The 17518-nt window shown below is 43.7% G+C and overlaps 1 protein-coding gene across 4 annotated transcripts in view; it reads right to left on the minus strand.

The window, feature by feature from the left end:
- Positions 1–498: 498 nt before the first annotated feature.
- Positions 499–17518, minus strand: part of LOC135557788 (kelch-like protein 29) — a 416874-nt gene continuing 399854 nt past the window's right edge. For all 4 annotated transcript variants that reach the window (XM_064991390.1, XM_064991391.1, XM_064991392.1 and 1 more), the window contains 3 exons: positions 8588–8781; positions 2813–2957; positions 499–1467 (listed from right to left, as the gene is read on the minus strand). In XM_064991390.1, coding sequence (XP_064847462.1) covers positions 1284–1467; positions 2813–2957; positions 8588–8781 — 523 coding nt within the window. In that variant the 3' untranslated portion in view covers positions 499–1283. The remainder of the gene's footprint in view (positions 1468–2812; positions 2958–8587; positions 8782–17518) is intronic.

Raw genomic sequence — 17518 nt, forward strand, 5'->3', positions numbered from 1 at the left:
ACCACTAATTGCACATTTTTACTCCAGAACACTTGACATTTCAGCTTTTATTTTGTAAACACTTCTACACGCAATACCATATGTGGAAAATGTCAAGGGGTATAAATAGTTTGAAGGCACTGCACGACAAATTTCCGATTGATCCGTCATATGCAGCCTCCATGAACCTTGCCTTTCAATTTATGTAGCGCAGGTGAAACAGTTTGATCCTTGAGCCACAGGTGGTTATTGTGCTTTGGCTGCGTGGAGGAGAAATGCCCCATTGGAGTGTCTGATGTCAAGATGCAGGGTCACCCTACCTTCAGTGCTGCCAGTTAAGTCATCTTTCTGGCTCAGAAAGAAACCAAGTATCCAATGTGTCCTTATAAACCCGGGGGGACATCCAGAGAACAACAAGGCTGTTGTTCCTAAAACCCTGCATCTCTCCTGTCCTTACGCCACTACGGAATGTCCTCATACATTTTACCTCCGTAACAGAAACCACTAAGTGACAACAAAGACTGGGATGGCTTTTAATATACTTGAGTCAGGAACACAAAGGGCCTTTCAAGTTCAATTGAAGGGACAGAATTAAAAATCAAACCAAAGACTAGTTAGCAAGAAGCTGGGAACTACAAACCAAGGAGCACCCCTGTGCCTATATAATGAGGGGATATTTTGGCAATGAGATCCTTTATCTACTGACCCAGAGTCAGATGAGCTTGTGGATTCTGTGTCGTGTATGAAGGAAGTTGGAGGTGTAACGCTAGTTATCAAACTGGACACAGAAACATGGTATCCACAAGTTCATCTGATTCTGGGGAAGTAGATAAAGAGCCTAAATGCCAAAATCCAGACAAATTCCTTTAAGCTATACTTTATAATACATACAGTAGCTTAGGCACCAGTTCCTAACATGGCAGAGTGGTTCAAGATAAGATGTCTACATTCTGCATGGGAGGGGGGGGGTGTTAAGACAACAATGCTGGCATCAAGTCCTGGGGGTGTTGTAGTTGGATAGTCCGGTGCTGACTGGTTGACCCCCAAAAACTGCACAGTGTCCTATCTCAACCAGACTGGTCAGGGGTGAGTTTCCCAAAAGCTTCATAGCTAACGTGGCACTTTTTCTCTAAACAACCCAGTTCCACAGCAGAGAGAAGAAACAATAATTGTCAAATATATGTTTCACTAAATGAACTTTGCTGTTCTACAAGTGCCGTGGTCTGGGAAGAGAGAGACAAACTGCCACATTGGCTGGCTTTCTGGAAACTCATTCATCCCCCTGAGACAAATGGAAACCGGTCTCAGCCACTCTGGATGTACTTCTTGATGACGACACAGCCATGTCTGAAGAGAGGGCAGGGCAGCGACTGGAGGAGCGTCCAGTTGTTAGTGTGGGGGTCAAAGGTCTCCATGTTACCCAGGGCAGGACCCTCGCTGCTCACGATGCCCCCCGTCGCATAGATCTTACCATCCAGGATCACCGCACTGCAGAGAGAGAGACAAACAAAATATAGATCAGAGTTGTTCATTTTAATTACGTTATTCATGATCAAAACATGTCCAGGAATAAATCCATTGAGATACATCTACATCTAGTGTCTATGACAACATATACATTAAAGATGGAATCCGTAGCGGTGAAACTGCCACGTCAGTTTGCAACATAAAGCGGTTACCTCAAACAACGAACATTGTTTAATTCCCCGCAGCATCATTCACCCGTGATAGAACAGCAGTATATATCCACCATGAAGATCTTTTAGCAGGATGCTCCTCTGCCCCGTTTCAAAAACAAATGTGCCTGGGGCTGACCAGCGGCGCCATCTCAGCTTTAAGCGAAAACATTTTATTTCTTGTTATGGTGTTCCTTGTCCATGTTAGGTAATTAACAGTAAATTACATTTCCCTAGACGGTGTTCAGACAGCAAGGTTTGGCCTAACGTGGCGGAAATATTCATTAAACATCAGAGATGGAGAAAGGCAGACAATGAGAGTCAACCCGTTGCTGTGAAGGAAAATTACTGACATTCTCTCAACATGACATCGCTTTCTAAGAGATAATAATGAACTTTGCAGAGGGAGAAAAAGGAATGAAAAAAATGTTTTCAAATGGGCTCATTTGATGTGAAGAACTGAAACAGAGGACTGTGTGTAGGGAGGAAGGATTAAAACCTTGCATGTAAGCTGATTAGAGTTGTGTAATCTCACTGGGGGCCGGCGCGATCTCTATTTACATTAAGGTACACGCACAACCACTGAAGGGACCCATGAGATTATTACATAAAGAGTCAATCCAGTCAGAAGGAAAAAGGAAAGCTGATCCAGATGGGACACAGTGCTGGCTAAAGCCTAACTGGGCTGTTAAAGATAAACAAGGAGAATTCAGCCAGGGACTCAGCCACAAGGACAGGGAAAAGGAAAAATGAAGTGTCCGCATTAGTTTATAATGACTGCTGCTGCATGGGGCTGGCTGAGTGTAGTGTATGTGCATCGGTCTGTGTGATCACTAAACTAGCATCAGTCTTATTCAATAAGCTGAAAACAGCTGCTGTTGTGTAGGGGAATAGTTGATGTTGTACATTTACCAGGTAGACTTAGATATGTATGGAAGTGCTCCCTAAATGTATTTAGGAGTCTGCCTCAGGTGGGTCCTATACACTAGGCCAGAGTTGGGGACTTGAGACTGGGACTAGAATCTCACTTCAGTCACAAAAATCCAGACTCCTGGTAGACTGACATCAACCAACTCAAGTGTTCCTGCAGGATTCCTGTGGATCCGGTGACATTTCTAATTCAACATGTATAGTGGTGGTTCATGTTCATCCCTTACCTGCAGAACTGTCGTGAGTGGTTCATGTTAGGTCCGGCTTTGATGTTTCCCTTGTCCGGGTCATAGATGGTGGTGGCGCGGGCGTACGCTCCTCCCAGAATAAACATGTGTCCGTTCAGAGTGACTGCCGGGGCGTACTTATTATCTGTACAACACAGAGATACACAAGATTAACAGACAGGGAGGTAGAAGATTTAGAATGGGGCGAAGGAGAGACAGATCTTTAAAAGCCAGAGATGGATAGACGTTGAAAACTAGACAAAAACAGATGTTAATGTTTGAATTGGATTTTCCTCCAGCAGAACGTCCCAGGCTAGAGCGGCAAGATTCTGTTTTACATTTATTCTTCAGTCTACAGCTGCAAAATCACATGGACATTCCTCATATCACTTCCCTGAGTACCAGGCTCAAGACAAAAAAAAGATGGTTTTGGGAAATGTACATTTTACAGTGAACGGATAACAGAGTTCATTAATCGACCCCGCCCCGCCCACACACGCTCGGTCAAGACCAATCGATGTACAACACATCGACAGACCAATCATCTTTCAAATTACAGCTGGACAATTTATGACAACATGAATAATGCAGATATCCCCGTGTAGCATTTTGTTTTTCACTTCTATCCACCACACACACACGCGCCACATCCCCTTCAGTGACTAAAGACAGATGGGTTTAATTAAAATCCCATCTCGCCAGGCGTAAGTGACGACAGTCATTCAGCTCTCTCCTCTATGTGACACTCAGAACCCGGGGCCTTGTCACTATCTGTAACACAACCAGATTTCAGCTGGCGGGTGGGCGTGGCTTTCTTTTTTGTGTGTGAGTGTGTCAGAGACAGAGGGATTGTATCAAGTGTCTCCAGAGACAAAATACAAAGTTCTTCCCTGGGGACTGTTCTACTGTTCTCCTTTAACAACAGATACCCTGTTTCCCTTCACTGCCTCAGATGAGTTTCTCACCTTCTCATACGAAGGTCTTGGAGCACTATTTAAAGTGCCTTTTTTCCCCAGTGTACTCCTATATAAACTGCCTTATATTCCCAGTGTACTCCTATATACACTGCCTTATATTCCCAGTGTACTCCTATATACACTGCCTTATATTCCCAGTGTACTCCTATATATACTCCCTTAAATTCCCAGTGTACTCCTATATATACTCCCTTATATTCCCAGTGTACTCCTATATACACTGCCTTATATTCCCAGTGTACTCCTATATACACTGCCTTATATTCCCAGTGTACTCCTATATACACTGCCTTATATTCCCAGTGTACTCCTATATATACTCCCTTAAATTCCCAGTGTACTCCTATATACACTAGAGGTCGGCCGATTAATTAGGGCCGACTTCAAGTTTTCATAACAAGTCGGTAATCGGTATTTTTGGACACCGATTTTATTTATTTATATATTTTTTTACACCTTTATTTAACTAGGCAAGTCAGTTAAGAACACATTCTTATTTTCAATGACGGCCCAGGAACAGTGGGTTAACTGCCTTGTTCAGGGGCAGAACGACATTTTTACCTTGTTAGCTCGGGGATTCGTTTTTGCAACTTTCCGGTTACGAGTCCAACGCTCTAACCACCAGCCTTACATTGCACTCCACGAGGAGCCTGCATGGCAGGCTGACTACCTGTTACACGAGGACAGCAAGAAGCCAAGGTAAGTTGCTAGCTAGCATTAAACTGATCTGATAAAAAAAAATATATATCTTAACATAACCACTAGTTAACTACACATGGTTGATGATATTACTAGTTTATCTAGCTTGTCCTGTGTTGCATATAATCAATGCGGTGCCTGTTAATTTATAATTGAATCACAGCCTACTTCGACAAACGGGTGATTTAACAAGCGCATTTGTGTAAAAAGCACTGTCGTTGCACCAATGTACCTAACCATAAACATCAATGCCTTTCTTTAAAATCAATACACAAGTATATATTTTTACACCTGCATATTAAGTTAATATTACCTGCTAACATTAATTTCTTATAACTATGGCAATTGTGTCACTTCTCTTGCGTTCTGTGCAAGTAGAGTCTGGGTATATGCAGCAGTTTGGGCCGCCTGGCTCGTTGCGAACTGTGTGAAGTCTATTTATTCCTAACAAAGGCTGTAATTAATTTACCAGAATTGTACATAATTATGACATAACATTAAAGGTTGTACAATGTAAAATCAATATTTATAATTAGGGATGCCTTCCGTTAGATAAAATACGGAACGATTCCGTATTTCACTGAAATAATACACGTTTTGTTTTCGAGATGATAGTTTCCGGATTTGACCATTTTATTGACCAAAGGTTCGTATTGTGTTATTATGTTATAATTAAGTCTATGATTTGATAGAGCAGTCTGATTGAGTGGTGGTAGGCACCAGCAGGCTCATAAGCATTTATTCAAACAGCACTTTCCTGTATTTGCCAGCAGCTCTTCGCTGTGCTTCAAGCATTGCGCGGTTTATGACTTCAAGCCTATCAACTCCCGAGATTAGGCTGGTGTAACCAATGTGAAATGGCTAGCTAGTTAGCGGGGTGTGCGCTAATAGCGTTTCAATCGGTGACATCACTCACTCTGAGACTTGGAGTAGTTGTTCCCTTTGCTCTGCATTGGTAATGCTGCTTCGAGGGTGGCTGATGTCAATGTGTTCCTGGTTCGAGCCCAGGGAGCAGCGAGGAGAGGGACGGAAGCTATACTGTTACACTGGCAATACTAAAGTGCCTATAAGAACATCCAATAGTCAAAGGTATATGAAATACAAATGGTATAGAGGGAAATAGTCCTATAATAACTACAACCTAAATTTTTTTACCTGGGAATATTGAAGACTCGTGTTAAAAGGAAACACCAGCTTTCATATGTTCTGAGCAAGGAACTTAAACGTTAGCTTTTCTTACATGGCACATATTGCACTTTCTCCAACACTGTTTTTGCATTATTTTAACCAAATTGAACATGATTCATAATTTATTGATGTATTATATTAAGTTGAAATAAGTGTTCATTCAGTATTGTTGTAATTGTCATTATTACAAATACATGTAAAAAAAGAAATAGGCTGATTAATCAGTATTGGCTATTTTTGGTCTTCCAATAATTGGTTTCAGCACTAAAAATCCTGAATCGGTCGACCACTAATATACACTGCCTTATATTCCCAGTGTACTCCTATATAATGCCTTATATTCCCAGTGTACTCCTATATAATGCCTTATATTCCCAGTGTACTCCTATATTTTGCCTTATATTCCCAGTGTACTCCTATATTTTGCCTTATATTCCCAGTGTACTCCTATATAATGCTTTATATTCCCAGTGTACTCCTATATATTGCCTCATATTCCAGTGTACTCCTATATATTGCCTTATATTCCCAGTGAACTCCTATATACTGCCTATATACTGCCTCATATATATACTCCTATATTATATACTCCTATATTTATTTTTATTTTACCTTTATTTTACCTTTATTTAACCAGGCAGGTCAGTTAAGAACACATTCTTATTTTCAATAACGGCCTGGGAACAGTGGGTTAACTGCCTGTTCAGGGGCAGAACGACAGATTTGTACCTTGTCAGCTTGGGGGTTTGAACTCGCAACCTTCCGGTTACTAGTCCAACGCTCTAACCACTAGGGTACCCTGCCGCCCCATATAATGCCTCATATTCCCAGTGTACTCCTATATAATTCAGAAGCTTCAAAAAGGCAGCCATCACTAGTTAGTAGTGAGTCGTATAAGGCAGAAAGAGCTCCCCTTTTCACTTCCTTGTTTGTCATGTGACCACAGTGGAGTCAACGGTTGTGTTTTTCACATGTAGGAAGTGACCATCTTTGTAACATGAAACCAGTGGCTCATCTCTGGTCCCACTGTAAACATGGTTGTTTCCTGTCTTATTGTCTCAGTCCAACATCAGCTGGAGAGGGAGCAATAAGAGAAAACGACAAGTAGATTTTAACCAAGTCTGGAAGCAAGCTTTCCAATGTACCTACGGGCCAACTTTAAGTCAAATTGGAAAATTCCTGATAAGACACTTTGGTCATCACTTTTGTGCACTAAACAACCATTGAATTATTCTAATTGTCACTGCCCAAGTCCGATTTATTTTCCATCACTCACATTCATGCTCTGACGTCATGAGCACAGCTGGCCACAGGGAAGTGCCAGTTGGTTTGTTTAGCTGGCCACGGAGAAGTGCCAGTTGGTTTGTTTAGCTGGCCACGGGGAAGTGCCAGTTGGTTTGTTTAGCTGGCCACAGGGAAGTGCCAGTTGGTTTGTTTAGCTGGCCACGGGGAAGTGCCAGTTGGTTTGTTTAGCTGGCCACGGGGAAGTGCCAGTTGGTTTGTTTAGCTGGCCACGGGAAGTGCCAGTTGGTTTGTTTAGCTGGCCACGGGGAAGTGCCAGTTGGTTTGTTTAGCTGGCCACGGGGAAGTGCCAGTTGGTTTGTTTAGCTGGCCACAGGGAAGTGCCGGTTGGTTTGTTTAGCTGGCCACAGGGAAGTGCCAGTTGGTTTGTTTAGCTGGCCACGGGGAAGTGCCAGTTGGTTTGTTTAGCTGGCCACGGGGAAGTGCCAGTTGGTTTGTTTAGCTGGCCACGGGGAAGTGCCAGTTGGTTTGTTTAGCTGGCCACAGGGAAGTGCCGGTTGGTTTGTTTAGCTGGCCACGGGGAAGTGCCAGTTGGTTTGTTTAGCTGGCCACAGGGAAGTGCCAGTTGGTTTGTTAAGCTGGCCACAGGAAAGTGCCAGTTGGTTTGTTTAGCTGGCCACGGGGAAGTGCCAATTGGTTTGTTTAGCTGGCCACGGGGAAGTGCCAGTTGGTTTGTTTAGCTGGCCACGGGCAAGTGCCAGTTGGTTTGTTTAGCTGGCCACGGGGAAGTGCCAGTTGGTTTGTTTAGCTGGCCACGGGGAAGTGCCAGTTGGTTTGTTAAGCTGGCCACGGGGAAGTGCCAGTTGGTTTGTTTAGTTGGCCACGGGGAAGTGCCGGTTGGTTTGTTAAGCTGTCTACATGCTTGGCCCCCTCTTCTCTCTCGCCCTCTCTCTCCCTCCCCCCCGCCCTCTCTCCCGCCCGCCCCCTCTCTCTCCCTCCCGCCCCCTCCCTCTCCATCTCTTTCTTAGCAGGACACTGGATTAGTGACTGTCTTGAGATAACTGTTCACAGCTTGGGTTGGAGTGTGTGGGACCGTTTGGCAGAGCGTGTGTGGATAAACATGTTTGTTAGTGCTTGAGTGAGCACATGTGTCTAGAGTAAATCGATGTTGAGGAGTCCACATTCAGGTGGTGTGAATTTATGTTCCTGCATATGTATGTGTATGTAAGTGTGTGTATTACTGCATGTGAGTGAGAGCAGGAAAGAGTTAGTTGATAAGTGTTGAGAAGGGAGTCCTTTGTTGGAACCATCACTGGGTTACATCCAGGGTCGACAGGCTGCTGTCCTCTACTGCTTTCCAGTCCTTCCTGTTTGTCATAGCTGCACCCTCTCCACAGTCTGTTAGACCATATTCCTTCCTCCTCTCGCTCTCTGCTGCGGATACATTTCTACTGCATGCCTAGGCCCGGGGGATCTTGTGGGGTTAGATAAGGTGGTGTGTGCACATGTGAATATTTATTTGAATGTGAATGGAGGGAGGGGGTCGGTGAGGTTGAGTGAACTGTGCTCTCATTCCGCTTTACATTACTACCATCTCTGCCAAGTTGAGTTCATCATAGTTAGAGCCGAGTAAATTAGCGTATAGAGCAGGTAGATTATTGACATTTACCTATCATGGGTGACTCTATGAAGCTCCAGGAGTTGGTCTGAGGGACGTATGACTGTAGTACTCCTGCAGATCGTCCCGCCTCGTTCACCCCTCCAAACACATACACCTTCCCCCCACACACTGTGGCTGCTGCAGAGTGCACCGGCTTGGGGAGTGGAGACACCATCGCCCACTGGTTGGTTATGGTGTCGTACCTACGGAGAGGAGCAAGACAAGGACTGGTTAGTGATGGCTCAAACCAATACAGGACAGTTCATTAACATGTGCTACCATTGTTTTTTCATCTGCAAGGCCTTTTTCAATATATTTGAAATGTGCATTTTGAAACAATATTGCAATGTGCTAGCTTATGGCTCATTTCACAGCACAGCACTACTGCAAACAGAATATAATTCAGATATATAGTACATGGCCAAAAGACACCTGCTTGTCGAACATCTCATTTCAAAAGCGTGTGCATTACTATGGAGTTGGTCCCCCTTTGCTGCTATAACAGCCTCCACTATTCTGGGAAGGCTTTCCACTAGACGTTGGAACATTGCTGCGGGGACTTGCTTCCATTCAGCCACAAGAGCATTAGAGGTTGGGCATTGATGTTGGGCGATTAGGCCTGGCTCGCAGTCAGCGTTCCAATTCATCCCAATGGTGTTCAATGGGGTTGAGGTCAGGGCTCTGTTCAGGCCAGTCAAGTTCTTCCACACAGATCGACAAACCATTTCTGTATGGACCTTGCTTTGTGCACAAGGGCATTGTCATGCTGAAACAGGAAAGGGCCTTCCCCAAACTGTTGCCACAAAGTTGGAAGCACAGAATGATCCATTGTGTGCTGTAGCGTTACGATTTCCCTTCAGTGGAACAAAGGGGCATATCCCAAACCATGAAAAACAGCCCCAGACCATTATTCCTCCTCCACCAAACTTTACAGTCGGCACTATGCATTCTGGCAGGTAGCATTCTCCTGGCACCTGCCAAACCCAGATTAGTCTGTTGGACTGCTAGATGGTGAAGCGTGATTCATCACTCCAAAGAACGTGTTTCCACTGCTCCAGAGTCCAATGGCAGCGAGCTTTACACCACTCCAGCCAACACTTGGCATTACACATGGTGATCTTAGGCTTGTGTGCGGCTACTCGGCCATGGAACCCCATTTCATGAAGCTCATGACAAACCGTTCTTATATTGACTTTGCTTCCAGAGGCATTTTGGAAATCAGTAGTGAGTGTTACAACAGAGGACAGAATTCTTAACGCGCTTCAGAACTCGGCAGCCCCATTCTGTGAGCTTGTGTGGCCTACTACTTTGCGGCTGAGCTGTTGTTGGAACTGAGCTCTTCAGTGAGGGCCATTCTACTTCCAATGTTTGTCTACGGAGATTGCATGGCAGTGTGCTCCATTTTTCTGACACCTGTTAGCAACGGGTGTGGCTGAAATAGCCAAATCCACTAATTTGAAGGGGTGTCCACATACTTTTGGTCATGCAGTGTAGTATCACAGGGAGCCAGGCATGAAACACGCACCGTGTTAAAGACAAAGTAATAGATTTTCGGACATGACTGCAAACTGACTGCAAAACAAAGGCAACCAGCCATGACGAAACATCTAGCCGACACTTAATCGCCTATTGAAACAACTTTCAGTTCATGACAATAAATAGCTAGGCAGCTACTTAATCCTTTGCCCAAAGCTAACGTTATAAGCAGCCAGCTAGGTTCATCTGGCTAGTGAGGCTCGACCGGAACGGGTTATGTGTTGTGAAGCTAGCCACAATAAGGATGAGGCACAAAAGCAGAATTTGCGGTTTGTCTTCAAAATAAACGTGTCATTGACAGTGATGCAAATGAATACAAAATAGTAGAATTATGCTATACTTTTATTTTGAGTCCACTATTGTGGCTAGCTTCACATAGATGGGCCCGACCACTATTAATCAAATAAGAACAGTCTTATAAATGAGGGTAATTTTCGATGACACCTAGCTACATAGTTAGCAGCTAACTATAGCTACTGAAACAAATACAGTAATTTGACGTGTATCTTTTCTGAAATGCAAAGACCCAAACAGTGTTCCATAGAAATCCTGGTTTAGAATGAAATGACTGAACAACCAAACAGTGCAGCAAGTAAGTGAAAGAAATCGGTTTTGATTATGTTTTACTGGTAATAGGGACATACGTAAATGCCCCCCAAAATGTGTGGTGTAACCTTTATTTAACCCGGCAGTCAGTTAAGAAGATATTCTTATTTACAACGATGGCCCGGACGACACTGGGCCAATTGTGCGCCGCCCTATGGGATGTGATACAGCCTGGATTCGATGTGATAAAGCCCGGATTCGAACCAGGGACTGTAGTGACGTCTCTTGCACTGAGATGCAGTGCCTTAGACCTCTGCGTCCATGTGTATGTGTTAACTATTTAACTGTACTAGCATGATTAAAAGTACTACAGGAATTAAAATGCTATAGTTTTTTTGGCAAGGCAAATATCAGATATCGGTAAAACATTTCATATTGGTGCATCACTAATTGTAACACATGTCATCTATGACCTCTATTGATGCATCACTAATTGTAACACATGTCATCTATGACCTCAGTGTCTCCTGTTCTGTTGTGTAGTGAGTCAACACTGGATGTCACACTGAGCTCCTGGTAATAACTTCAAGACTAAAGGGTTGACACCATGACTGTTATCCCTGTCCATCAGTGCACGTGTGACTGAGTGCGTGCGTGCGTGCTTGACTGAGTGCGTGCGTGCGTGCCTGACTGAGTGCGTGCCTGACTGAGTGCGTGCCTGACGGAGTGCGTGCCTGACGGAGTGCGTGCCTGACGGAGTGCGTGCCTGACGGAGTGCGTGCCTGACTGAGTGCGTGCCTGACTGAGTGCGTGCCTGACTGAGTGCGTGCCTGACGGAGTGCGTGCCTGACTGAGTGCGTGCCTGACGGAGTGCGTGCCTGACTGAGTGCGTGCCTGACGGAGTGCGTGCCTGACGGAGTGCGTGCCTGACGGAGTGCGTGCCTGACTGAGTGCGTGCCTGACTGAGTGCGTGCCTGACTGAGTGCGTGCCTGACTGAGTGCGTGCCTGACTGAGTGCGTGCCTGACTGAGTGCGTGCCTGACTGAGTGCGTGCCTGACGGAGTGCGTGCCTGACTGAGTGCGTGCCTGACTGAGTGCGTGCCTGACTGAGTGCGTGCCTGACTGAGTGCGTGCCTGACTGAGTGCGTGCCTGACTGAGTGCGTGCCTGACTGAGTGCGTGCCTGACTGAGTGCGTGCCTGACTGAGTGCGTGCCTGACTGAGTGCGTGCCTGACTGAGTGCGTGCCTGACTGAGTGCGTGCCTGACTGAGTGCGTGCCTGACTGAGTGCGTGCCTGACTGAGTGCGTGCCTGACTGAGTGCGTGCCTGACTGAGTGCGTGCCTGACTGAGTGCGTGCCTGACTGAGTGCGTGCCTGACTGAGTGCGTGCCTGACTGAGTGCGTGCCTGACTGAGTGCGTGCCTGACTGAGTGCGTGCTTGACTGAGTGCGTGCCTGACTGAGTGCGTGCCTGACTGAGTGCGTGCTTGACTGAGTGCGTGCTTGACTGAGTGCGTGCTTGACTGAGTGCGTGCTTGACTGAGTGCGTGCTTGACTGAGTGCGTGCTTGACTGAGTGCGTGCTTGAGTGCTTGTTGACGCGTGCGTTGTTGTCTATAAAGTCAATTACAAACCAATTGGTTGGAAGAGTGAAATGCAATCACGTTTCAGATAGCATTAGCTGTCAAAACACATCAATCATGCATTTAGTGACGGTCAATACTGTGGCTGTTGGTGAAGAGAAGAGCCAAGGTCACTTGAGCTATTTACAACACAGAGACAGAATCAGGCCATAGACAAACATTTACTGCAGAAATAAATATTTTTAATTGAGGAACTTGTCAGACTAGTTTGTTTATTATTTACTCCTATTTTCTCTGAAGATGACACATGAAACGAATCCACTGATATCATAAACACAAACACTGTTGGAGAGTTGATTTGGGGAGGCTAGCTGTCAGTCAACATGTTTGGTATAACAGGATAAATAACGTGTGAGTGAGTGGGTGAGTGAGTGGATAAAGAGGGACATGGAGGCTTGTCAGCCTGCTACAAAGAGCAGGCATGTTAGATATGGGTCACCATCAAACACAACAATATGCAGGAGTGAAAGTAGATATAATTTTTTTTTACCTGTAAGAGACACCCAAGTGTACACAGATTTCTATAGCCTAGGGGGGTAGTCACAGAATTACATTTCCAATCCCTATTCATTTCATATAGGATGTCTGTGAGCCTAAGCGCCTAGTCTTTGTTCTAACACTTAATATGCAATAACTTCTAACATAAGCAGAGCGTGGATTTCAAGTTTGGGGAAGCTAAGTTTCACCATAAACACGCACCTTTACAATAAAGCATTACACGCATCCACACATTTGCAGACTTATCTAAGAAAGCCTACTATTCTTACATTTGATGATAAGATATATATTATTTGCTGAAATTATGACTATCAATCCCTGTTCACAAAAAGACTATGGTCTGCCTAGGCTATAGGCCTATAAGATATATTTCTTGTTGGCCTTTTATAAACACATTTCATGAAATTCTACTACACTTCATGTGAATGGAGACATTAACAATCTTACAATGACAGGGTAGCCTACTCTGCTGACACTGACAAACAGATCAATAAAAACAACGTTGTCTGATCCATAGAATGGGCCTACGAAAAGAGGAGACCTGGAGGAGGAAATTATTGTCCAAAAAATAAACAAAAACAAGTGGCAATGATAAAGACAGTGAACGTGCACACTCACCGGGGATATGACCGATGTTCTCTGCTGGTGCCAATAAAATGAGCTACTGTTGGCTTAATTCAATTGAGAATATTGATACCTAAAAGACAGATTGGAGTCTTCATTGTCATATCTTTACAGCAACAGCGATTTGCTTTCTAACCGGTTTGTCCAGGATTGTATTTTTAAAATATTGAGATATGCCTGGCTGGGTCTCTCTTCACTGACCGTTGCAACTCAACAATCTATTTTGTTTTACTGTGCCACTGACCTAAATGCGGGCCCTTCCGACTGTAGGCTATGGAGATTTAAAATGATCCAGTTTTTCGTTGTTTAGTTGGAAACACTTATTCTCCCCAATTTCGTGATTATGATCTTGTCTCATCCCTCAGGAGAGTAGAAAGGTTGTGGCATGCGTCCTCCTAAACATGACCCGCCAAACCGCACTTCTTAACACCCGTTTGCTTAACACAGAAGCCAGCTGCATCAATGTGTCGGAGAAAACCCCGTTGAACTGAAGACTGGTGTCAGCCTGCAGGCGCCCGGCCCGCCACAAGGAGTCGCTAGAGCGCGATGAGCTAAGTAAAGCCCCAAGGCCAAACTCTTCAAACGACGCCACCCTATGGGACTCCCGGTCACAGCCGATAATGACACAGCCTGGGATCGAACCCCAGGCTGTAGTGATGCAGCGCCACTGGTGAGGCCCACAGCTTTTTATTTTGAAAGCTAATGATCCTCTGTGGACTAAAATTGCTTTTTGGTGTAGTAGCCTATTTTGAACGATTTTATTTATTTATGTATAGACAGGAGTAGGCTAATTAGGCTATATAAAATTTTGGAAATTTAATTCAACTTAATTTAGGGAAAGCTTAGCTTCCCCTAGCCTTATGGACACACCGCCTATGCCTTTTAATGTGGCATAAACACAACAAGCCTTCCCTAAAATAAGTTGAATTAAATTGCCAAAATTATATAGCCTATTTAGCCTGCCCCTGATGATGTTTTCATCTGATTGTCAAACAATCACTTAACAAAGGTGCTCCTGTAGGCTACCCATGCACATTCGTCCACTCTCAATAATTTCAGCATCCAAACCCCAACAGCACAATATTGCACCCGCAATTTGATGACTGGAAAGAGATCTCTGTTATAAAACACCTATGTGTATTGTAATGACATTCTGAGATTGTCATGAGGCCTACACTTGTAGCCTGAATTAAAGCATCCACTGTTGTCTCGGCCACTCATCTCAGCCTTCATAAAATGTGGTATAGTGGAAACAACCATTTGGACATTTGGAGCATACACCACCTTGCTGCTGACATGTAGTAATATTAGATAATGGTGTAGTAGCCTATAGGTTTTTGAACATGTATTAATTGGGTTAGGCTCATGTTTTACCAGTACAGCGTACCCCCACTATTTTGCCAGCCCGCCTTACTTTCACCCCTGCTAATATAAACCACAAAATGACTCACTCAAATTATTCACAGTACAGACACATAGGGTCTAATTATATCACCATAGTGTAGAGAGTAGAGGTCGACCGATTATGATTTTTCAACGCCGATACCGATTATTGGAGGACCAAAAAAGCCGATACCGATTAACCTCTTGGAACTCTAGGGGCAGTATTTCATTTTTGGATAAAAAAAACGTTCCCGTTTTAAACAAGATATTTTGTCAGGAAAAGATGCTAGACTATGCATATAATTGACAGCTTAGGAAAGAAAACACTAACGTTTCCAAAACTGCAAAGATATCTGTGAGTGCCACAGAACTGATGCTACAGGCAAAACCAAGATGAAACTTCAAAGATTTTGTTCATTTCCTGTTTGAAGCACTGTTTTCCAATGTCTCCTTATATGGCTGTGAATTCGCCAGGAATGAGCCCACAATTTCTGCCGATTCCCCAAGGTGTCTGCAGCATTGTGACGTATTTGTAGGCATATCATTGGAAGATTGCCCATAAGAGACCACATTTACCAGGTGTCCGCCCGGTGTCCTGCGTCGAAATTGGTGCGTAAAGTATTTTTCCATGTAATTCAAAGTCTAAGCTTGAGAGCAAATATATTTATTTCATTTCATTTGCGATTTTCATGAATAGTTAACGTTGCGTTATGCTAATGAGCTTGAGGCTATAAATAGGATCCCGGATACGGGATTGCTCGTCGCATGAAGTTAATCAGCAGATTAAAATAAAACATTTTTTATTTGTAATAATGACAATCACAACAGTACTGAATTAACACTTATTTTAACTTAATATAAAACACCAATAAAATCAATTTAGCCAAAAATAAATAATGAAACATGTTCAATTTAGTTTAAATAATGCAAAAACTAAGTGTTGGAGAAGAAAGCAATATGTTCCATGTAAAAATATGTGCCATGTAAAATATGTGCCATATAAAAAAGCTAACGTTTAAGTTCCTTGCTCAGAACATGAAAACTTTTGAAAGTTGGTGGTTTCTTTTAAAATGAGACTTAAATATTCCAAGGTAAGAGGTTTTAGGTTGTAGTTAATATAGTATTTATAGGACTATTTCTCTCTATACCATTTGTATTCCATATACCTTTGACTATTGGATGTTCTTATAGGCACTATAGTATTGCCAGTGTAACAGTATAGCTTCTGTCCCCCTCCTTGCCCCTACCTGGGCTCGAACCAGGAACACAGATAGCAGCCACACTCGAAGCATCGTTATCCATTGCTCCACAAAAGCCGCGGCCCTTGCAGCGCAGGGGGAATAACTACTCCAAATCTAAAAGCGAGTGACGTTTGAAACAGTATTAGCGCACACCCAGCTAACTAGCTAGCCATTTCACATTGGTTACACCAGCCATTAGGCTTGAAGTCATAAACAGAGTTGTGCTTGCGAAGAGCTGCTGGCAAAACACACAAAAGTGATGTTTGAATGCTGCTGCTCAGTCAGACTGCTCTATCAAATCAGACTTAATTATAACATAATAACACACAGAAATACGAGCCTTTGGTCATTAATATGATCGAATCCGGAAACTATCATTTCGAAAACAAAACGTTTATTATTTCAGTGAAATATGAAACCGTTCAACCGTGGCATCCCTAAGTCTAAATATTCTTGTTACATTGCACAACCTTCAATGTATGTCATAATTACGTAAAATTCTGGAAAATTAGTTCGCAATGAGCCAGGCAGCCCAAACTGTTGCATATACCCTGACACTGCGTGTAATGAATTTAAGAGAAATGACACAATTTCACCTGGTTAATATTGCCTGCTAAACTGGATTAGTAGTAGTGATTATGATTGAATGTTTTTCATAAGATAAGTTTAATGCTAGCTAGCAATTTACCTTGGCTTCTACTGCATTCGCGTAACAGGAAGGCTACTCGTGGAGTGCAATGGTTAGAGCGTTGGACTAGTTAACTGTGCGGTTGCAAGATTGGAACCCTGAGCTGACAAGGTGTCCTTCTGCCCCTGAACAAGGCAGGTAACCCACAGTTCCTAGGCAGTCATTGAAAATAAGAATGTGTTCTTAACTGGATTGCCTAGTTAAATAAAAGGTATTAAGAAAGAAAATAAAAAACATTTTTTTTTTTTAATAATAATTGGATATTGGCGTCCAAAAATACCGATTTCCGATTGTTATGAAAACTTGAAATCGGCCATTCCGATTAATCGGTCGACCTCCAGTAGAGAGAGAGGAATGAGTACCAATGGGACTGCTGAGTGTGTGTGTAAGAGTGAAATAGAGAGTTCATGTACATAAGAGAAGGTAGGAAGTAGAAGGTTATCAGGTCTCCATCTCTGCTTTTCTCTCTTCTCTTCCCCCCTGGAGGAAGAAGTGTTGGGCTGTTTGGAGGTCACTATTGCAAGGTGATTACATCACACACTCAATCATTAAGGCTGCGGTCAGCATAGGCCTGCCCATTTGATCAATGACACATACATTTGATTGACAACTAAGGATGCAATCGTAAATTGCCTCCAGTGTATCAGAGTGCACTCTACATTCATACATTCAGAGCATTGTCAAATTGTCTGTTTGTAAATTCAGGGCGTTTCGTGCTCTAGTGTTCAGAGCGCACACTGCACTATTGACACAGAAGGCCCTGGCCAAAGTGTAGGGTTGATC

Source organism: Oncorhynchus masou, chromosome 16 (assembly GCF_036934945.1).
Source record: "Oncorhynchus masou masou isolate Uvic2021 chromosome 16, UVic_Omas_1.1, whole genome shotgun sequence".
NCBI lineage: Eukaryota > Metazoa > Chordata > Actinopteri > Salmoniformes > Salmonidae > Oncorhynchus > Oncorhynchus masou.